The sequence below is a fragment of the Phalacrocorax aristotelis genome, chromosome 3 (assembly GCF_949628215.1).
Source record: "Phalacrocorax aristotelis chromosome 3, bGulAri2.1, whole genome shotgun sequence".
Classification (NCBI taxonomy): Eukaryota; Metazoa; Chordata; class Aves; order Suliformes; family Phalacrocoracidae; genus Phalacrocorax; species Phalacrocorax aristotelis.
In genome coordinates this window covers 44,728,596-44,746,631 of record NC_134278.1, presented here as the reverse complement: position 1 = coordinate 44,746,631, position 18,036 = coordinate 44,728,596, and the positions used below count along the sequence as shown (strand labels likewise).

Here is an 18,036-nt window from a genome sequence, read left to right as displayed (position 1 = left end):
TGTTTGAGTCAGACCCAGGTAGAATTTTTTCACCTTCCTTCATGCATGCTTCACAGAAACAGCAGGAATGTGGAAGTGTCTCAAAGTCTGTAGGTGACTCTGTTTTAACCGCTGAACCTGAACTAAGTACCTAAACTTGTTCACCCAGAGACACTAAGGCTGTTTTCACAGGCTTTAGCTGTTTAGCATCCAGCTTAGGCACTTTGAGGCCATAAACCAGACGTTTAAGCACTTAAAATTCTTGTAAGCGTGCTGTTTAGTAGATGCACTGACACACTGATAACTGAGAGGTCAGTGCAGAGCTCTGCAACCCCGCCTACTTGCGGGCCAAAGCATGGCCAAGAGAAAGAAGGTTCATCTTTTCATACATTAGGTCAAGGGGTCACGTCATTCACCAGTGATGAGGAAGCCAAAAGCACTTACCAGGAGATGCCCGAAACCCACATCTACGACCTTCTACCAATCTCTAAGCATGGTTAGTTTGGGCACTTTCTTCCTGGAGGAGCTGGGCTATTGTGGAATCACTGTGCAGCTAGTGTGCCACTTCTGTGGATCCAGATCCATTTCACTTCCATGAATCTGCATGTATGAGAGCAGTGGGATCACATAGTTTGTTACTTCCATCTTGGCATAGCTCCATGATACTGCAGGAAAGCAGACGTGAACCCGGATGCAACTGTTTTGTCTTTGCCTTTGTGAATGCCAGTATTTTAGTCCATACTTAAACTAGTTTTTCTTTTTTGAATGTTCTAAAAATTCTGTATAAAAGTAATTAACTCTAAAAATGTGTTCTCCTTCACACTTTGTATTATACTTTATGGTAGTCTAACAGGTTATGACTTCAGAAATTTACATGTATTTAGTGTAAACTGCATATTTGAAGCACAGACATAAAAATAAGTAAACACTTATGACCAAATTACTAAGTAGAAGTTGAACGCTGAGTTTGTCAACATGGGAGTTGGTAACTGTATGGATCAATGAAGTAAGTGCTATAGTTGTAGTTTTCTCTATCATGTAACTAAACGGTAAATGAGTCAACTAGTTGAAAACATATACTGGGATTATTTTCAAAGGCATATGGAGGGCATACAAGGATAATCTTCAGCTTAATCTTGGATAGGACTAGTTACCAGAAATGTGTGTGGCTTCTGCCGAAACCTCACTTCTAGCTCTGGTCACCATAAGAAGCAACAATTCTGGGGGAATGAAAGGAAGTAATGAGTAGGGGTATTAAAAGTAGTATTGATGGTTTATGGCATTTTAAGAAAGTGAAATTGGAATAGTAATTTTGAATTAAATTCTGAGATGCTGCTTGGTAAGTATTGTTTGGTCACTGAAGCTGAGTGGATGGCTGTCTAGCAGAGATGTTGGAGTTTTGCACCTGTAGCAGTAGCACAAATTTTGAGTCTATCACTGCAGTGAGATTTATACAACACAGAAAATATGACTGGATAGATCTCTAGAGGAAAGCCCATATTTTGCAATACAATAGTGCTATATAATTTTTTTGCATTGGCAAGTAAGAGGGGATGGGAAGCTGAAACACCTTTCCATATGAAATGGAGTTATTTCAACGTTGGCACTTCTATTTTGGATTTTATTTTAATGCCATCTTTATTGTGTAACTTGTTGCTAACCTTTTCAGCAGAAACAAACATGCTTTTCATTGTATTAATGTGAATTTTGATTTTGGGGAGTCCTCAAGATAACAACTTTAAAGTTGTGCATGTTTCCAAGTAGCTGACATCACCTCTGTGTCTGGGGTTTATTGAGAGAATGTAAAGCTCTTTGGTCTTCTTCACTGAAACAAAAACTCTCACTTTATTGTTCCCTGCATCAGCTAATCTCTGTATCTGTCCATTTCATTCTGCTGCTATCTTCATAGCTACCCCATAAACTGAAGAAGCCTCAGCCTCCCCCAACATTTCTGTTGCAGTTACCACCTCTATGGCAACATTAAAATAGGACGAAGGCACAGCACATTTGCTGTCAAAATATCAAAATCAGAAACAGTGTTAATAATTTTAAAGTCATTCAAAAAGAGGCAGAACATTTGGAAGGGAAATCTCTAAGTTCAAGTATTGTTCAAGTCTGTTGATCTGAGGAGAGCACAAAGACCCTGTTACCTGTCTTTGAATCTGAGTGTGATGATGCTTTATTTCATTTTACTTGGCCTGACTTTTCCTTGAAAGAACTGATGTTAGTAGTTGAAATTCTAAGCATCAAAGCCATTTATCATTTTAGAAATACTCACATATCTCTACCCAATCTCCCTAGATTTGTTGAAGGGTGTTGGTCCTACAGGTGGGTGGGTTTTTTTTAATTATTTATTTGTTTCAACATCAAAAGGTCATTCCTGTCCATTAAAAACACTTTACTGAGTTCAATCTTGGCTGTACTGGGCAGCTGAGGTCTTGGGTACTATGGCTGGCCTGGCATGGTCTGGGAGTAGAGGAACTGAAGTACTGTCTGTGAAGAAACCAGTGCCTGTATTTATAGTCTGGGGACCCTGAAGGTGGTATTATGTGTCCCTGGCAATGCTTCTAGGAGGAGAGAGGTCTCCTGTCATGTTGGGGAGCTCTGAACCCTTGTAGATCAAATTAAATGACATGGTATTAAGTCTGGATGACAATATGCAGCCAGTGTAGGTTATGGACTAGTAGTGACTTGAGTTTCCATTATATAGGCAGGCTTCTGCATTTACAGACTCACAAAATGGTAGGGGTTGGAAGGCACCTCCAGAGATCATCTTGTCCAACCCCCCCCTGCTTTAGCAGGTACACCTAGAGCAGGGGACACAGGAAGGTATCCAGGTGGGTTTTGAATGTCTGCAGGGAAGGAGACTCCACAACCTCTCTGGGCAGCCTCTTCCACTGCTCTGGCACCCTCACAGGAAAGAAGTTTTTTCTCATATTCAGGTGGAACTTCCTGTGTTCCAACTTGTGCCCGTTTCCCCTTGTCCTGTCATTGGGCACTGTTGAAAAGAGCCTAGTCCCATCATCCTGACACCCACCCTTTAGATATTTATAGGTGTTGATGAGATCCCCCCTCAGTCTTCTCTTCTCCAGGCTGAACAAACCCAAGTCTTTCAGCCTTTCCTCATAAAGGAGGTGCTCCAGTCCCCTGATCATCTTGGTAGCTCTCCGCTAGACTTGCTCAAGCAGTTCCGCATCATTCTTAAACCGGGGGGCCCAAAACTGCACACAGCACTCCACATGTGGTCTCACTAGGGCAGAGTAGAGGGGCAGGATAACCTCCCTTGACCTGCTGGCCACACTCCTCTTGATGCAGCCCAGGATGCCGTTGGCCTTGGCCACAAGGGCACATACTGGCTCAGGGGCAGCTTGCTGTCCCCCAGCACTCCCAAGTTCTTCTCAACAGCCACTTTCCAGTAGTTGAGCCCCCAGCCTGTACCGGTGCATGGGGTTGTTCCTCCCCAGGTGCAGGACCTTGTACTTGCTCTTGTTGAATTTCATGAGGTTTCCCCTCAGCCCAGGTCTCGTTGGATGGCAGCACAGCCTTCTGGTGTATCAGCCACTCCTCCCAGCTTGGTATCATCAGTGAACTTGCTGAGGTTATACTCTATCCCATTTATGTGTCTTAGTTTTCCAGCTTGACTTAAAGTTTCACTCCATTTTAGTAACCCAGGCTTGCAAAGGCATGGTTTATGTTTGCGAAAGCGTGGTTCATGGTAACAATATCTGCATCCAGATAAATGGCTGCAATTCCTTACCCAGGTGTGGGATGTAGAAAATAATCCTGCGTGCTACTGCTGTACCTATACATCCAGCACAATCCACATTCAGGTAGCACAATATTCCCTTCATTTATAAACCCAGGGTTTATTTGATCTGATGGCAAAATGAAAAAACACACCTCTTTTTACAGAAATAGGAAATCCACAATTTAAAACAAGTAAAAACAACACCAAGTTATTACTATTGTAATGAGACAATTGGTGGTTTCAGAGCTCTTAACACAATGGAAAACTACTTCTATATAGTTTCAGAAATGGAGTGATGTTTGATGGCATGCTTGTCTAGTGTTAGAAAAATGTAGAAGCTGAATAAAAGTAAAATTGTATTCATCTATATTTTTATGGAATTAAAAAAAAATCTGTGTGTTGGTCAAAGTAGCTGGCTGCATCAGCTGCAGCACATATTGATGCCCCATCGATTCTGAGCATTTACCATATTGCAAGCGTTTGTGTAGGTTACTATGAATAAACATAAATACTGATTTGTACGTGTTGCCCTTCCACTGACACAGAGATGTATTACCTTACTTTGGAAGTCTGTGCACCCTTCTACTTTGCATAGATGGTTAAAGGAGATGCAAGGCACCCTTCTTTGGAGAGGCAATTTAGAGGAGAGAAAAAGGTCTTTGTGCAATTTTACAGTGTAGTCTGGATGTAAGTAGGGCAGAATTTGGTCCCATAAGTTTTATTCTCTGCACTATGAGGCACCGTGCTTTCCTTACTTAACAAAAGAAACAAACAAAAAATCCCGCTTTTTTCTTACTGTTAAACTTTTTTTTTGTCATGGGCAAAAATGTATTTTTAACTTGCTGCTTTAACCCTGCTTTTACTTTTTCATGGTTTGTCCTCTAGACCTCACTATTTCTGCACCCTTTTCTTTGTTCTTTTTTCAATAAGGGATACTCCCAAAGAAGTATTGCTTGACTTTTTATTCTAATCTTGCTTCTATTTCAATTCATGTTGACTTGGAGAATATGCCTTGTAAATAAGAATACCAACTGACATACTGAATATAATCCTCAGTTTCTAACCATTGATTGTTTTCACAGCATCCTTAAAGGGTAAGCTGTCTTACTATCCAAATATCATGGCTGGGAAACTGAGGCTAACAAAGGATGTGTGATTTATGTAAAGCCACAGAGGGAATAAATGTTGGGTTTAGAATTCCTGGCTTCTGTTCCATGTTTGGACTCACACCATCTCTCAAAGAAATACTTGATTCCTCCTAATATTATGTACCCTTCCATGTCAGTTAAATGTAGCTATTCGAAAAAGTAGCTGGTACTCAATTCTCTCTCTGTCTGTCCTATTGAAACTAATGGATGCCTGCAGGCAGGCATAAGGTATCACTACCTTTGACAGCCAGTGTGTTTTATGTTTTAAATTATGTGTTAGGCAGAATTTTTGGATACCAATTTGATATAATGAGATGCACTTCTAATATCAACCCTAGTACGGGAAGGCCTTGCAGCCAGCCTACTCTTTATTTAAAATTATTCCATTTCAGATGTCCTAATGAGTGCTGTGAGTTGTGTAATTCTTTCATAATTTTCCCACATTCCCAGAAGGGAACTAGGGGCTGGATTTTTTTTTTTCTATTTTTGTTTTGATTTATTTCAGATTAGAGTGAGCATAGAATAAAGATCTAGGGGAAGAGTTTTGTGAAACACTTGCTATTGTGAGGATGGCAATTAAGAAAAAAAAATTACATTCTACAAATGTTAGTGTTAAGGCAAGTCTCGATGCCTCCGCTGTTTGCCATTATCTTATAAATATCTTGACTCTGACTTTACAGTGCTGTTTATAGAATTTAATAAAGCAAATGTAATAATGCTGCCTGTGCTTTAATGCACAATCTCAATTGAGTTGACCAGAAGATAAATAGGAACAGGAATGATAGTGCGTTCCTACAGATTGTTTTTAATAAGCATGTTATTTAGTTGATCAGCCCAGTGCAGTAATGCCTCCTATCCTGCTCTACCAGACAAATTTATTAATGCTTCCTTCCCCCCCCCCCACCATTTCTCTGAGAACATCGATTCCCTGCAGACATATCTCTATTAAACCTCTGGAAAGTCACAACTTCCAAATTAGATTAAGTAGCAGGAATGGTACTAGAAGAATCAAAGGAAATTGAGTGCGTTATTGAATTCATGCCACATTGTCTCAGGAAGAGATGGGAGTTATGTGTAGTGGTAACTTTTGTCCTTACTGTACTAACAAAGCTGTGGGCACTGCTGTCAAAACTAATTGTCTGCAGTGCATCAGGATAAAATGAATCTTTCCTCTTATCAAAACTTCTACCAGGTGAGCTTTTACAAATAAGAAATAGGTTTCAGAAGGGAGCTTTACAATTGATCAAAATCATTTGCCATTATTTGCTGTACACCACCCTATCCTAAAAACCCTACTGACAAAAATTTTAAAAAAGCGTCTGGCTTTGCATTGTAAGCTGACTTGCTTGTCATGCTAGCAGTTGCAAAATGCAGATATTCATTTTAAAGCTGCCTATTTCTCATTTTGATCTGACATATTAAAAAGCATATAATTAATGGTTGACATTAGTAATTAACATTAACTTTATGGTGCTTAATATGCCATCAATCATCCATCAAATAACTGGTATGCATAATGTCTTTGCATAAAGGTTTTAATTGCACAGAATGATCCTTCAGTTCTCTCTGTGGTTTAAAGTAGTTGTAGATGCATTTTTAGAAGACGTGAATTTTTCATTTATTGAACGTAAACATTGTTTTTGTTTCTCCCTAGGAGTGTGCACAAACGTGTAAGCCAGGGACTTCAACTAGGGAACACGGCCCCAGACGCACAGCTTCCATTAGTGGCTAAAGAGCACCACCTTGCTGTCGCCAGCGCTCTCTGGAGAAATTTCTTTCCCTATTTGAAGAGCCAGAGGATGTCACAGATGCCACCTTCCCCACAGCTTGCTGATACAGCTGCAGGTTAGCATTGACCCGCCCTGCGACTACTGGATTTGGTGCTACTTTCAGGGTCACAAACTTTCAGGAATTTTGTATTTTGGGGTATTTCTACTTGCATGTAGGAACTTAAATATGAATAAGTGCAAGAAGTAGATTCTATTCTAGATATTTTTACAAGAACAAATACTGTAGTGTTTAATTACTTGATTGGATACAACAGACTGAGAACTCAAAGGGGTTTGAAGCTGTACAAGCCTTACTTCCTTTTCCCTACAGTCACAGGTTATAAGTAACATTGCAAATGTTATACAGTATAAATGAGAGTAACTTCTTTCACTATACCTAGAATTTACATCTTTTTGTAGAAGTTTATTATAATTTTGTGTTGAACTATTCTTTTCATTATGGCTGCAATTCAAGCTAAATTTTTTTAAAAATAATATTTTACATTTGAAGACAATTTTTAAAAGCTTGGTTACATGACTTGTTTTTTGCTGACCATTTATGGTCACGGTCATAAAGCTATTTCATAATTAATTATTTATCTTGCTTTACACTGAAGGGTTATAATCTTGAAGTACAACATTCCATGTATACGTGAACTCCACTTGCAATCAGTCAGCATGGCAGTGTATTGAAAGAAATCCCAGTTTGATCTTTAACATCAGTATCTAGCATTGTATTCTGTAGTTACAATGAAATCTTGTATCCATTTAATTGAAATTTAGAGAAGTGAAACATAAAATATTTTTTCTATCATGATATGGCTTAGATAAAGTTACAAGCTCAGAAGTACCAAGTTAGTAATAGAAAGGTTAAAAGACCCTTCATTTGAAGCAGCTCTGCAGGAGTTAGTAGGTAACATTAATGGAGGAGGCAGCGTGCAAGGTAGTGGTCTCGCACTGCTGAAGCATGTATGGGAAACAGCAATACAAATCAAAGGAAGAGGTTGTTAACATCAAAACTTCCATTCCTTTCCTACAGTGTCATATCTTTTTATTTTATATTAATACAGTGAAATAGCAAGAAGAACAACCTATTATAAACTCTGCTTAGAAGCAGGGGAGTGCAGTTGTGACCTGCTTTATAGAGATGTATTAGGCAGTACTACAGAGGAAGGCAAACCCTTCCCACGCTGTATGAGCTTCTTGCCTTAGAGGTTGCAGCCCAGAGGAGAGAGCAGCTGTCACAGCTCTCCTGCTCCCCCTGCCAGGCAAATAGCCCGGGACTCGCATTATCGTTTCTGCCTCCCATGTCTCCCCCACCCATGTTATGGCTGATGCTGCAGAAACAATGTGATAATCTGGAAGAAGGCTGGCACAAATTGCTTCCTCACCTAAGGCAGAGTAGAGACTCTGTATGACCTTCTTTTTTATTCTGAGCCACATGAGGAAATGTGAAGTCCTTCATAGCTTAAGGTAGTCTGTCCCTACACCGTTAATTAGAATAGCTTCATTGTTTCTGAAAACTAGCCTTTTCTGTCTAATTCAAGGTCAGCTTCTCAACGCTTGCTGTTTTATAAATCATTACTTTAATAAATTAATATTAGATTTATATTTAGCTTGAACTGGAGAATTTGGGAACTAGTGAGCCTCTTTATTTCATTGTCCTCCAAAGCCAGTTTTCCTGACTCATTTGATACCTCTCATTTCCTATAACCTAATAACTGCTCAGCATTTCAGATTATATTTTCTCCCTGAGTTTAAATGCATTTGTCATTTGCGGCATAAAGAATGTACCTTATTTTTTTATTCTGGTAGAGTTAGATATAGATTCCACAGTAAACCTAACAGAAAAAGCAAATGGTTATGCTTCATTAACAAAAACTCTGTGCAAAGTACTGTCCCAGTTTCTAGATCTACTCAGAATAATCTTGTCTGTAGTGCTTTATTTACAGAGTAACTTCTGATACATGAAAGTCTATTCTAAAAATAGAAAGGTACCAGCTTTTACTGAGTAAATTCTTTCCAGATACAGTTCTTCACTGTGAGAAGTGTGTAAAAACAGCAAAGCAAATAAATAAAACTCAACCCTGTAAACCAGAGTAATACTTAAGTGTACAAGGGAAGAAGTGGTGGATGGAGGCAAGAAAGGGAGGCCAAAGACATGTTTTTTATTGCATGGGTGGTAAAGCTGTGGCCTTCAGGATTTATAAACTGTGGTTTCATGAATATATTTAAAATTGCGTATGTTCAGATCCATTTTCCCTTCTTTGCAGTGTGTCATGTTGATTTACAAACTCCTTGGGACAAAGGCTACATTTTAACATGTGTACAAATGCTATCTGTTAGAATAGTTGCACAGTTTTAATTGAGATTTCTGGTACTCCCAGCCTGCACATTATTAATCTTAATTAATTTTCAGTGCTTTTTAGTGAAACGGGAATGTACTGAGAAAATACTAACATGGTGCTGTGTTTTTCTCTGTTTAAAATCAGGCTTTACTCTCTTAGCTTTGGATATACCCAGTAAAGCCCTATCAGATCTCCAGCCACAGCCCGTTCTGTCAATGATGCAGCTGTTTGGATGGGATGACATGGTGTGGCCTCAGCTGGTGTCAAGATATCTAAGTCACCTAATTCAAAACAGGTGAAAAATTGTGACTACTTGTTCTTCCAGTACCTTGTCATTCCTTCGTTAAACTTGTGCAAAATGTTGCTTCAAACAGTAATGTTTCATTAAGATGGTCCAGTTTCTTTGCAGCTGCTAAAGTTCTAGGTTTCTTGAACTCATCTGGGACATTTCACAGGGGATCATGGATGCTATTTGGGTTGGGTTGGGTTGTTCGTTTTTATTTGTAAATAGCTTAAGATACTCAAAATTTGTCAGGAAAATAGGTAAGCATTTTGAAGAAGTTATTTGTCTTTTATACAACAAACCACTTATTTTTTTCTCAATGGAAACAGTGTTGTTACTAACAGATTTTGGAAAATGGGGACCTAGACAAATCTTCAGAGAAGTACTTCCATGAAGAGCAATACTGCATCAAAGGGAAATGCCTGAGCCCATAACCTATTTTTAATTTGAGTAGTTATAGTTATCCACCCCCTTCTATTTTTCTTACACTTGGGCAAAGTTGTTACATTTTGGCCAGGCCATAGCGTCCTGCCCTGGCTGCACTTGAAGTTGAATAATGTAACCTGGTAAATTTTGAAATTTCTAGTTAAAAGTACAAGAGTTACACTTAACACAAAAACTTAAATCTTCTTATAAAAAGTGAAGATAAACATTATCACAGAAATCTGAAGGTGTTATGTAGTAAGTATTCAATGTTTAAATATCTTGACTTCGAAGCAAAGAACATCTGCAGGCAGCTGAGGAGGATGGATTGGGCAGTATTGAACGTATAAGGAAAATGATCGTAAGGAAATGTATGCCTTAAAACTTTCCTTTTGACAAGCTTGGCACACTTTCTGAGTACATATTAATGTTCATGTAGCTCGAGTTTCTGAGGCCTGCTAAATGGATGCTTTAAATTAAATAATAGGTTTAGAAAATTTATCACATTTCTACATTGTACATGTCAATGTTGAATTTTCATGGAATCACAGAACTGTTTAGGTTGGAAGGGACTCTTGAGATCACGTAGTTTAACTTGTCCAATGCTTCTGCTCAAGCAGGGTCAGCTAAAGCAGATTGCCCAGGACTCTGTCCAGTCAGAATTTTATATACCTGAGAAATTTTATTTGCTTCAAGTAGGGCTCTGTGAACTTAAGATAGATGGGGGATGGTGGTGGTGGTGGTTGTGGTGTGGGTTTTTTTAACTCCTCACCCCGCTTCTGAATCAGGCGTTGGAAGCAGGGGAGGTGAGAGATGAGAGAGAAGGAGGGAGTGTTTCTATGTCGGACCGTATTTGAAAGTGAAAAATGTTGCACATCTTTAGGGTACAAATTGTACTAAGGAGCATAGCTGTAAAGCAGGATATGGTAAAGACTATTTCAGTGTGATGAGGCTATGGCCTTCTTGCAGGGAGATGTTAAAAGAGGTTGAATTTAGTTCCTCATGTGTCAGTTTGGAACTCGGGAGAGGAGCGCTCAGTCCCCTGATTTGCTGTCTTTCTCTTCTATGATCTTAATAGGGTGAGTTTCACGCAAAGTTGCAGATACCTAGCACATGCTGAATGAAACAGGAGTTAAGTGCATAAATGCCCATTTATAATTTGAGTTTTGTTGCTCTTCAGGTGGAATCAAGAAAAATATTTTGATGCCTAAACTGGAATTTTGGTATAATTTAGGTGCTTATGGCTAATTACTGGTTCCCGCAGTAAACACTTAAGTGATTGAAAGCAGTCACTTAAGTATGCATTAGCAATATTTATTAAGCACCTGACATATTATTATATATGTAGTCGCACATACATTGCTGTGCTGACTGAGGTAACATTTACTGTATTTGGAACCACGGCTGAAGCATTCCTGTTCCCAAGTGTTTGGGAGCCTGCTTGCATTAGCAAGTGCAGAACACGCACACATGGCTAATACCGAGTCCCCCATACAGTGCTGCTGCCATAATTTCATTCAAAAATGCAGTTAGCATTGACAAGTCTTACCTGGTGTACATTAGTTGAGAGGTTAGAGCACTTGTGCAAGAATTTGGAAAACGCAACTGGGTTTTCTTGCACTCTGAAGGAATTCAAACCTTTATTTCCAAGTACAGCCTTAGAAAGTAACGAGAGGACTCTGCCCTCCTCTTGCAGGTTGTACCACGGATTAACTGAAAATGTCAGGTTTGTGGATCCATACTGACAGAACTAGAAGAAAAAAGCATGACTGTGCAGTTGAGGGATGATGGGTATTTGTCTTTTGCTTATGGATGTGTATGTTCTCACTCTTTCTGGTTCTCTCGTGTATGTTCTTGCTCTCTGTCACACTCAGCTTTTCTGAATCTTCCCCTCCTGCTGGAAGCATGGGACAGAAAGCACTCACAGAGAGGCAAATATTTTTTCCCCATAGCTGTTGGAGTTGCAATTGGCAAGCCTCAAGGAGGGTTGTCTGTTTCTGCTATCAGTTGCTTCTAGACCAACAAGGTGAGACTAGGCGAAGGTATGTCCCTGCCTCATCAACAGAGCTGTAAGATGCTCAGATTTCCTCGTGAAAGGACAATGAGTACCTATGGTAAGACTTTTTGGTAGAATTTTACAGAGGTATCCTACTCTAAACACTGCCATTTTATTATATGCTAATAAGATCGCATTTTTTTGTAGCATGATCCATATACTTATTTACATGAGGCAGTTGTAGAGCAAATGGTATCGAAGTATGTAACTGCTGGGATCTTAAGACTTCATGGTTACTGCATTGTGATAATTTTCACATCAAACATTCTCAGTTAAAAAGTAGAAAGATTTCATTGCTGATGCTGTTATATAGCCTGCAAGCTCTGCCTGGTCTCTTTAAGATTGAAGCTTATTCTGTGTGTCAGCTATTTCAGTATCGATAGAAAAGGTTCTGATGGACAAGATGTGCCCTTAGGAACATGCGCACAAGCTTTGACATTTCTTTTGCAGTAGTGCATAAAAGTTCCTCTGCAGATCCATGTTGTGTAGTGTGTGGTAGTATTATAACCTGTTCAAACTAACTTTGAGCATGTGTATAAGCTCACTGGTTTAAAAACCACTTGCCATGCTTCCTTTCTTAAGGATTTGGAGCATATTCCTCTCCAGTTTTAGGAAGATGCTTAAGTGGCCTACCTACCAGCAAGAGAAACAAGAATGAGACTACAGCAGGAAATGTTTTTGGAGCCTTTGTGGCCAAGTAGACTAGCTGTGTACATAAGGCTGGAATTTTTTGCTGTTTATACATTACTGGAAAAAGCATTAAGGCATCCTGTTTTTTTCCTGTTTTGGTGCTGGAATTTAATGATCGTGTTTTATATTTTATTTGCTTGCATTTGGCCTCTTTATTTTGTCAATAGTACTTCAGCAGGGATGTTTGGAAAAAAAAAACAGTTGTCATTGGTTTTAACTAAATGAAACAGGAAAAAAAACCCTTTATTAAGGTTGTTCAGTGAGAAACAGAATCCAGTTTGGTTTCCATCTGGACCTGTGTTGACTTCCTGTTGCAAACATGAGTAAAAATTCAGTAGAAAATAAGTAGATTTATATGTACATATATCAAGAAAAGAGTACAAGCATTTTTCATTAAAGTCAAAGTACCCAGGACTGACCAAGGAGGAAATCTCTCAAATAAAAAGGTGTTAACTATTTTCAAGAAATTTCACTGACCTGAAGCACACATGGAGCTCATCTGATAGGAATTGCAAACAGGGTGCAGAATAGACCCGCTCTCTGTTAGCAAGGAGTTTCTGCAGAATTAATGATGCTTGGGGAAAAAGTGACTACAGCGGCTGCTCGGGGTGGTAAGGCAAGTAAAGCTTTGGGAATGCTGACAGTAGAGTACAGGGATTGTGCATCGAGGGTTGAAGGTACCATTGACTTCCAGCCTGTCACCTGGCTGGTGGAATTGTAGCAAGTGTTCGACTGAAAGTGTATACAGCAAGTTTGCGCTGCGTGTGAATGTATATATTTGTGTGTGTATACATACATAAATACATATGTTTGTAAGTGTACATCAAGTATAGTGGTTTCCTTTGTCATCTCCGAGCTGCCTTTTTATGTTTCTGGTTTTGATCTGTTTCTAACGTGACGTATCTTTATTTGCTAAAGAAGACCTTCTCTTCTCCATCTTTTATGTAGCTGGGACTGAGCAGACTTCAGAGTAGCGCAGGGCACCTGAGCTAGCTTTATATGAAAGGCTGGGGTAGCTTAAGCAGTGTCAATATGAAGTTCGAGGTTGATTCAGGTAAACTGTTCCCAGTGCTGTACATCGGCAATTTAGATAGCGCTGTCAAATTATCCGTTGTTAAAATAAGACATTTCCCATTGTGTGAATTTTTCTCCCTCTGTTTTATGTAGAGAAAACACGTATATGTATATATATGCTTTTGTACTACCATGTGTGGCATTACCGAATTTATCATGTCCTCTGTATTTAGGCATCAGGATATTGTGAGCGAAGTCTGTAGAGTACACAAAAGGAATGCCAGTTGCCCTTTCTGTTATCTTATTTCTAATTGTTTCTGTGCACTGTTTCTATGTGTCTACAGAGTGTCTACAGACACTCTGCCACCTTTTTGCATACTTTTATTAGATCTCTCTACCATTTTCCTCCTCTTCTACCTATGCAGTGCGCTGTGTGAAGCTTTTTCTAGTATGGGATATACATCCTATGAAGCTTTGACAGTACGTTCTTGGTTTCGATGCATTTTGCAAATGTTCGTAGATCAACCGACTGGTATGCTGGCCAAGACAGATGCTGAGCGAACAGTTGGTAAGTGTTCACATTTCCCTAATGTCTGCAGTAATGATTCTATATTGCAAAACTGGCAAACATTTTCAGCTAATTATAAAATGTATTTTTGTTTGTATTCCTTTACTTTTACCTAATTATAAAATGTGTTTCTTTACGCTCCTTGTGCTATTTATTGATACTTTGCCTGCTCTGCCTATGACAAATTTATCACAAATAAAGATAAAAGAGCTTGTTTCCTTGGAAGCAAAGAACAAAAACTTGCTCCCAAGGAGACAAGCTATTTTTCCCCCATGGAGAAACTGCTCTGAAAAAAGTGGAAATCTGAAGTAAATAGTCAGAAAACATGCTGTGAATGCCCTAAAAGAAAAAGGGGGAAAAAAATCCAGTTGCAAGTAATTCTCCCCTTTTGTATATTGAATATTTGGTTTCTTAGAGCAATACTTCATCACTTCTATCAAACACTGCAGTTCTAATTATTTGTAGAACACATCTTCTAGCGACTTTTTCATACACATTTTGTAGATTTTGAAGAAAATTATTGGTAAACTTAAAGGCTTGGTTATCCCTACTTAATGCTCTTATTCTTGTATTAGAAACCTAACTAGTTCAGACACACGTTCTTTGTCTAGAGAGATGCAGTCGGTTGCAGAATCCTTGTATTTTAGACAGTTTAAAATCATGCTTCATTTTATGAATTGGGACTAAAGTAAATCAAAAAGCATAACTGTGTACTGTATTTACTGCTGTGCTCTCTTGTAACAAACAGGGAAAGCCTATATGGAGCAGCTGACTGAAATGACAAGGCTGATTTTCACACTCTCAGAAGTAGAAAACATTCTTTCAAAGGCTCATGTTGAAGAGTCAGTTTTCAAGCAAGACCCTAAAAATGCTCTTGTCCAATTCATTAAGGTACTGTACATTTCTGTGTTAGCTTCATGGGACAATTTTAAGGAAAAGGAATTGTGTATCAGCTTTGGTTTGGTGTGCAAAAAGAAATTACTCACACAAACCTCATACGAGACTTAATAAGCTTATTTATATTTAATTCAATGTTTCTGTTTTCTCAGGCTGTTGGTAGAAGTTACAGTGGCCTTCAGACACTCCCTGAGAAATCTGCCATGGTAGCAAAGACTCTGGAGTATTTAGGTGATGTACTAAAGTATGTAAAACCTTATCTGAAGGCAAAAGGACCTCCAGAAGGTCTGCAGCTTACATACTGGATCATAGGTAATTATTTTGCAAACTCTTTTTGTTTAGGAAATAGTTTTAAGGAATCAGTAAAATGTGATTTTTTAATACTTTTTTTCCCCTCTCTCCTGTCCCTCTTAATGGTTTAAAAAAGCAAAGTCACCAAGTTGTGACACTTAGATATTTGATTTTCTTCCACTGATTTTCTTTGTTTTTTATCCTGATGCCTAACCTCTTTGAGGTTTTGGTGGTTTTTTTTAAATTACCCCTGCAAATCAGTGTTTTCAAAAGTAAGAAGTTTTCATGTCTTTTACCACTGAAGAGCACCTGTTTTACCTAAACAAAACCAGAAACAGTGACAAGCCAGTGAAGCAGTGTTACAACGTGCTATGTCAGGTGTACTAAAGTTTTGACAGTGCACAGGTCAGCCCAGGAATGTAACTTGCTTCCTTTTAGAACTGCTTCTCTTACATATACTCCGTGCTTTATTAAAGCTCAAATTCTAGTATTTTTTCATGAAAGTGTAGAACCACTGGGTGGACGTGTGTGTTTATTATGACTGAATGTGCCAGTCTGACCCACTTACCTTCAAAAATAGGGTATGCCTTAGGTCTCTTAAAGTCAGAGGTAATGATTTGCATGTACACACAGTGTACACCATGATTATAAGGACTACAATGAAAAGTGTGACCATGATGCAGGAGGTGCATCAAATGTAATGGAATATGAATTTTGTAAAATACTTTACTTTTCTGTTGCAAGTTCTGCGTATTTTGTTATACAAGACGTATGTCAAATTAAATGTTTTTAGAAATCCTGATGTTGAGCTAGAGCCTTGTAATTTTGGATTGATATTTTCCTTTTTGTTCTTTGCAGTAGGAAATGATTAATCTTCAGTCATGCTGCTGTGTGCGAGAAACTGTCCTTTCTTTTTAGTTAAGAAAACGTAAAAAAAGGTTTAAAAGAAAAAAAAATATTTAAGTGTATTTCAATCACTTCTTCACATTCTGTAGGCTTGTTAAATTATAAGGACAAAGCAAGGGACTTAACAAATCTAAACACCTCCTGTCTGTGGTCAGATTGTGTCTTCTACTGTCCCATCCATTACAGTGGTGATGACAGGAGGAGTACTTTTAGCTGGAACGAGCATGTTTGTTTCAAAACAGAAAGCTTAGACAACATTATTAGAAGTATTGTTAAGTGATCGTTCTCTTTATGATTGATCATTGTGTTTTCTTTCACTCCACAAGATTAATGTTGTTTTGCGTTGTTTTCAGAGATGATAATGGATGACTTTTATAGATTAAAAATATCTCGTACCAGCCTACTTTTGATCTTTCATTTTTTTCAAAGTCTTAACATATTTTCATGGGGTAGTCCTGTATTTTCAACCCAACAAACTTTTCCTTGCTTCTAATTAAATATAAAGTTAAGAATGTCTGTGGGAACTACTGCATAGGAATCTTGTTTTATTTAATCTGTATTTTAACACTTACAAGTATAGAGCTATTTTCTCAAGAAAAATTACACTTCACCTGGAATAAAGATGTTTCTCAAAGTTAGGGTATTTACACATCAACAGCTTCTTACCCACCATCCCCACCCCCCCACGCCCCACAAAAGGAAGATCATAAAACTGGCTCAAAGAAGTGCAAGTGATACATTAATGTGTTGAAAACAAGAAGGATGTTCTCTGAGGCTCTCATGTTTTGAACTAAGAGTCCACAACGATCTGGAGAGACCATGCTGGTTTAATGGAGTTGGTTGCCCCTCATTCTTTTTAATCTGCTGAATTACATGCATTAAATACAATTTGAAAGATATTTAATGTTTTCCCTACATTGAATTGCTGTGTGAGTAGTTGCTGATGTGGCCACAGTGGCGTTAGATAAATGTGAAGGGAAGGCAAAGGCAGTGTCTCTCTGTAAAATCTGACTAATGCATTCGGTAAGGTAAATGATTAAGTGCATGTGTGCTGATTGCAATAGTGTTACATGTCAAGTTTAGTTAATTTTTCTGCAAGGATGTGAGTGACTGTCTTTTCTTTAGCATTACTCTACTTTTTCCTAAAGCAGCTACAATTAGGATTTTTTAGGAAAGTGAAATGTATCGAATCAATTTAGTACTTCCATTTTGCTGAACTGTAAACGGACTTTGAGTTGTCTTGCCTGGGCTTTTTCTAAGGGAAGACCATGGAATGAGTACATGGGAGCAAGACATTTCAGTTGCTGTTGCTACTCTTGGATTATCTAATTTAACTTCATTGCCTCTTTAGGCTTTCTTAATTTTTTTTTGTGACTGTAAATTGCTTTGGGATTATTTTTTTTATTCAACAGGATGTCTGGTAAAGTTTTGGGCACCGATATTGGCCACTTCCAAAGCACAGCAACTCTTGTTCCGCATCGTGGATTGCTTACTGCTGCCACACTCAGTACTCCAGCAGGACAAAGAGTTGCCTGTGGCTTTGCTGTCTGCCATTCAGGAAAGCCTACCTCTCTATCTTCAGGTAAGTATCTGGACTGTATTATCAGCAGACTGATGTATCTTCAGGAAAAGATTCATATTGGAGAGGATGTTTTCCTTTTCCCTAATCAAAACAAGCATTGACTGAATTTAAAGAAGCAGCAAAGGAATTTTTTTCTTCATGTAGAAGTGTGAGGAAAAATGCCACCCTATTGCATGCAGCTATACTGTGGTACACTGCAGAGCTGCTAGTCCAATCACTGTATATAAAGAAGCTTTTAGCCAACCTGCTGTTTACACTGGTCTCTGATGTGAGAGGTTTCTGAAACCGTGGATCAAATAATCATAATACATGGCAAGACACTTGTTGAGAGGAC

At 38.5% G+C, this 18,036-nt stretch overlaps 1 protein-coding gene across 1 annotated transcript in view; it reads left to right on the top strand.

The window, feature by feature from the left end:
* MMS22L (MMS22 like, DNA repair protein) overlaps window positions 1-18,036 on the top strand; it is a 99,475-nt gene that overhangs the window by 63,214 nt on the left and 18,225 nt on the right. The window contains exons 15-20 of the mRNA XM_075087317.1: window positions 6,530-6,720; window positions 9,137-9,287; window positions 13,884-14,026; window positions 14,775-14,917; window positions 15,076-15,235; window positions 17,533-17,702. Coding sequence (XP_074943418.1) covers window positions 6,530-6,720; window positions 9,137-9,287; window positions 13,884-14,026; window positions 14,775-14,917; window positions 15,076-15,235; window positions 17,533-17,702 — 958 coding nt within the window. The remainder of the gene's footprint in view (window positions 1-6,529; window positions 6,721-9,136; window positions 9,288-13,883; window positions 14,027-14,774; window positions 14,918-15,075; window positions 15,236-17,532; window positions 17,703-18,036) is intronic.